Source organism: Nymphaea colorata, chromosome 5, assembly GCF_008831285.2.
Source record: "Nymphaea colorata isolate Beijing-Zhang1983 chromosome 5, ASM883128v2, whole genome shotgun sequence".
In the NCBI taxonomy this organism is placed as follows: domain Eukaryota; kingdom Viridiplantae; phylum Streptophyta; class Magnoliopsida; order Nymphaeales; family Nymphaeaceae; genus Nymphaea; species Nymphaea colorata.
The window spans coordinates 5438019-5443512 of NC_045142.1; the positions used below are offsets into that span (position 1 = coordinate 5438019).

General features: G+C 45.6%; 1 protein-coding gene across 1 annotated transcript; it reads right to left on the reverse strand.

The window, feature by feature from the left end:
• Positions 1-2662: 2662 nt before the first annotated feature.
• On the reverse strand, positions 2663-5494 carry LOC116255151 (ABC transporter G family member 20-like). The gene has a single exon (XM_031630916.2). It carries the CDS (start codon positions 5031-5033, stop codon positions 2859-2861), a length of 2175 nt encoding a protein of 724 aa, XP_031486776.1. The 5' UTR covers positions 5034-5494; the 3' UTR covers positions 2663-2858.

Consider the following 5494-nt stretch of genomic DNA (forward strand, 5'->3'; position numbering starts at 1 on the left):
CCTAACAGGCTCACTCTCTTAACCAGCACTGTTCGAGATATAATTTGGCTTGTTCCCCTTCCAATGAACTAATGACACTTTGTTTGTGATTCGATTTCTAAAATCATGTTATCTGCTGGTTTCCCCCATTGAGATGATGATTCCTTTTTAGTTCATTTCGGCCTTTAAGGAAAATTATTTACCTTCTTGATCCCCACTAGGGCTGTACATGAGTCGAGTCTAGCTCAAGTTTGATTAGCTTGACTCGACTCCCATATTGCTCAGCCTGAGCTCCACTTGAGCTCGAGTCCAGCTATACAAGGTCAGCTCGAGCTTGACTTGATATACCGAATCGTAGCTCACACTTGACTTGTTTAAGCTCATTTATGGACTCCCTATTTAACTTGATTTCTTTCCTTGGTTTTAAATTTGATGACTTCCAAAAAAAAAAAAAAAAAAAACTTATATTAGACGTTCTTACTTGAGTTTATGCAACTTTAACTTGACTCGTTTATAAGCTCAAGTTTTCAGCTAAGAACAAGCTCGACTCGAGACGAGCTCGAGTTGGGTCAACTTATTGTACGGCCCTAATCCCCAGAAGGAATTGTCATAAGCTCAACTAATTCGCACTAGTTGATCATCTAAAAGTGGCGTTTATATGTTTTTCTACATATAATTACATATATCCTTGCAGAGATATACATCCATGGGTGAAGCAGTTTGGATGTGAAGCTATTTTCTAGAAGCTGTATTGCTTCATGGTTCAGTTTTAGGATTTAAATATTTTGGGTTTTTCTTTCAAAGGAACCAGGCCATGAAATGAACAGTGCTCAGGGTGGCTGATGTCATGAATCTTTAATTAATGATAAAGAACTGATATAACATGGTGGCTATGCTGGGTCACAAGTAGTTGAGTGCAGCTTCTGCAACTTATTTCAAGGACATTTGGATATTCTTTTGTAACTAATGGCCGCCTCATGACCAATCAGCATATAAGTTAGCTAGATCAACCAAAGAACCTATTATTTTACTAAGTAAGCGACTAAAATGGTTCAGACCTTTGAATGCCCTCAATCATCCAGCCTGACCTTGACTTATAATTTGCTTTCTAGAGCAAAAGTTGCCAATCTTCCAGCCTGACCTAGATGACCTCCAATGAAAGAAAAAGAATTTCATTCTACATATTAAGAGGGCATTTGATTACTTTCAGATTTGAAATTCATGGATTTGATGTGGCAAAAGATTTGTAGCAAAATTCATAGTTCAACAAAGTAAGGAATACTAAGTTCCGTACTTGAAATCTTTATTATTTACCTTGTTACACTAAGAAAAAGAAGGTCGGATTTAATATTAAAAGGAGAAGGGTTTTCTTTTAAGTCCACTATTCTCACATGATGAGAATTTTAGATTAGGGGCAACCAAAGGCTCCCTACCTGGGGCGACACATTTAGAGCCCATTATTGAAAGAAGACGTTGGTGTTGGCATTAAGGCTGGGCACCGGGCCGGGCCATGGGCGGGTACCCGGTACCCAACCCCACTTGGGCCCAGGCTCGAAAAAAAGTGCATCGCACCATCTTGATAATTTATCAAGCCAGTTCCGATGGGCCTGATAATTTTTTTATAAATATAATATTTTATTAAGATTAATTATACGTATATATTAGTTTATATTAAAAATATATGTTTTAATTTAATCAGGTTGAGCTCGAGCTCATGTTTTAATGGTCGAGCAGGGCCTGAACCCGAGTTTTGGGTGTCAGGCCGGCCCGAGCCTAGCTCCTTATCGGGCTGGGCTGGGCCGTTGCGCAGGCTTAGTTGATATTTGCACATATTGGGCCGCAAATTTTCATGATTTTAGACATACGTACTCAACAAGCTGCAGATTTCTATACATGGGCTCCCCTCAATGAAACTCAAGATGGACCCAAGCTGGATCCGGCTCCAATTTCAGTAAACTTGGTTAAGTGGACGTGTAGCTTCCACTGTTGTGGGACAGTTGACATGATATTGGATCAACCCGACTCCAATTTCAGAAGAAGCCTTGGTCAATTGTGTCCTGCCCACGCCTTTGAGCCGTCGATGACATGGCAGAATTTCACACGCTAAAAAGGCTGTCAAGTTTTGGGCCCTGCAGATGACGAAAGTTCGTGCTATGCGACAACAAGGGCGTGAGGACAGGAACGACTCGGAGTCGGGACCCGTCTTCAACATGCAATTTTATTTTATTTGTTTTTAACCGTCTGACGTTAGGATTTGTATTTTTAAAATTATTAAAATATAAAAATAAAGTTCCATGAAAATTATAAAATCATCGGAAATTATGCTAACTAATAAAAAATTAATATTCAACTTACTTAGTTGCCGGTTCCATAATCCATAGCCACTTTTCCAATATACTCCATGAACGGTGGAAAACATTTATGAGTCGTGAGCACTCCCATGCATAAAAAATTATGGAACAAAATATCTGTGGTTAAAGAAACATTTTAGAAAAGTAAAAAGGGATTATGAAAGAGTTAAAATAGTTTAAAATAAACATTATTTTATAAAAAATCAAAAATATCAAAAATAAGGTCTAAACTTACAAAATTAGAAAACATGAGGTCTATTTTTAAACTTACGTATAAAAGTTGAGCAGCATACTAGCCTTTTCAAGGGAGGGAGGAGAGAAAATGAAATATATAATCTAATACACAACATACACGACTACTATAATTTCTCGTATAATTGCTTACAGCTTCTCCAATATAATTTCCTAAAATTAAAAGAATAAAAAAATAAACAATAAAATTTAGAAAACAAATCTTTAGCCTCGGAGAGGGCAACAGCTGCGGACATCCACTTTTGGGGGCCGCCATTAACGACGGTTCCTCCTCCTTCACCTTCTCTTGTTCCTGCCACCAATCAACAGGGCGACGTAGAAGAGCAGCCTGAAGAAGAATCCCATTGCCACCGTCACCCAGAAGCAGTCCCACTTGGTCAACTGCGTGACGCTCTGCTCCTTCAATATGTCAGTTCCCGTCGTCACGCACGTCGTCATGGTAATGTTCATGCCCAATGAGTTACTCAGCGTCTTCAGCAGCCCGGCCTTGGTCTCGTCGCTCAGCCCCTTCAGCGGCGTATTGTCAAACATTTGGCCGCCCGTCGAGAAGCACTGCTTCGCATTCTCGAACTCATTCTGCAACACTCCCTCGTAGGGATACTTCACCATCGAGAGGTAGTGGAACCAAATCCAGTACGATGGTATTCTGTCCCTGTTGATGAAGAAGCCGCTGAAGAGGAGGGAGTACGAGAGCACAGCAATCGCAACAATGTAGCCCACCATCACTTGCGAGATGATGCCGGAGATGAAGGTGACGAACCCGCTTCCGGCCCAAAAGGAGGCAAAAGTTATAGCAAAGAAGTAGAGAAAGCCGTCCCTGCCGCCGGCGAGGCCGACGGCGAAGAAGGTGATGGAGGCGAAGACGAGGGAGAGGAGCACCAACGATGGCGTTGCGACGATGGCGTTGGAGATAACGTAAGAGGAACGACGGTAGGCGTTGTAGGCAGTCTCCCTCATGAAGATGTAGCGCTCCTGGAGAAACACCGGCAGGGCATCGGCGCAGGTGTAGAAGGTTGTGGACATGGCAAAGGCTAGGAAGCCGAGCCGCTCCTGGACTCCCTTTGGCGAGGAGTCCAAGCGCCAGAAGATGGTGGCGAGGATGAAGCCGGTGATCATAACGATTGCAAGGCGCGTAAAGAAGAGCTCCGGTAGCCGGCGAGTGTTCATCACGGACCGCTTCGTGAGTATGGCGGTCTCCTTCCATAGTGGGTTCGCAAACTCCGGCATCGATTCAGACGAGCTCCGGCCGTCCTCACTCCCAATGACGAGCTTTCCACGGGAGATGCTGGCGTTAATCGCGTCCTTGAGAGTCAAGCTTTTGTCGTCTGCTGCCCTTGATGAAGAGCCCACAAACCTAGTTGATTTAAAGTTGTGGAAGTGATCAACAAGGTTCTTGGTTCCATCTTGGCTCACTTCGAGCTCACGGATGAGGTCGAGAGCAAACTCAATCGGGCTCTCGTTTTCCGGCACCGGACGGCCGAATTCTGCCAGAAAGGCCGGGAGATGAGTCGACGGCCCGTTGTACACCGTGTTGCCGTTTGAGAGGAACACCATGCGATCAAGTAGACCGACGATCCGGTAGCTCGGTTGGTGAATAGACATGATGACGATGCTGCCGGTTCGGGCAATTCTCTGAAGAACTTTCACCACCATGAAAGCGCTGGTGGAGTCGAGCCCAGAGGTGGGCTCGTCTAGGAACAGGAGGATCGGATCGTGGACGATGTCGATGCCAATCGACACCCGACGTCTCTCCCCACCGGACACGCCCCGGTGGCCCTCGTCGCCGATGATAGTCTTGGCAGCGCGGCGGAGGCCCAGCTGTTCAATGAGAGCTTGCACCCTCGCTTGCTTCTTTTCCTTGGAGAGAGTCTGCGGCAGCCGGAATTCAGCGGCGAAGGACAGCGTCTCCTCGACGGTGAGCATCGGGAAGAGAAGATCGTCTTGCCGGACGTACGCAGAGATGGAGCGCATGAGCCGCCCGTCGATCGCCTCGCCGTTGAGCTTCACGCTGCCTCGCAGGCTCTTCTTAGCGATTCGGTTTGCTAGCGCGTCGATAAGCGTGGACTTGCCTGACCCACTGGCGCCTACCACCGCCAGGATCTCTCCCTCCCGGGCCTCACCGGAGATGCGGTTCAATAACATCTTGGTGCCGGCCAGCGGCGACCCGGAGGTGTCCATGGTCGTCACCGGCAGAGTTCTCTTACATCCGGCATCGAGCATTTTCCGGTGGATGCGAGTGCTGTAGGTCAAGTCGGTGAAAGTTAAAATGAATGGGACTGCCTGTTTCCTCTCCTCCTCGATGGTCTTCCGCGAGGGTGTTTCATCATGCTGGAGGAGATCACTGGTCGACCTTTGTTTCTGGTCTTGATTCCTTCCAGCGCCAATGGCAGCTTTCAGATCATCATCATCGGCATTTTGAAGAGTAGAAGACCCTATGCGAGAGCCTTTCATGTTGCCAAATTGAGCAGAAGGATTCTTCTGTGCAAGCGAAAGAGAAAGTGATCGGAGGAAGAGAGAGAGATCGATCTATGAAGTGCGATGGTGATGGGAGAACAGAGAGTGGCTTGTATTTATAACATTAAGAAATGGCTTCTATCGTCGAGAGGAATAACAAGTGAGGAGGATGACATAAGAGACGATGACAGGAGCATTTACGACCTTTCTTGACGACACTTGAGTTGTTCTTTTGTTGGTTTCTTTTTGTCTATACTGTAGAATGCATGGCAGACTTCGAGATAGCGTCTGCTATGAATGCAAGTATTGAGAAGACGTGAAAAATGAGGAAATTGGCACTGTTGGCACCGCAAACTAAGGAACACGAGAATTTGCAAGAAGGAAGCGTCCAGGAAGTAAGGAGAAGTGGTTCTTGACTTTGCCACAGTTTTGACAAGAAATAAGTTTATTACGAACTT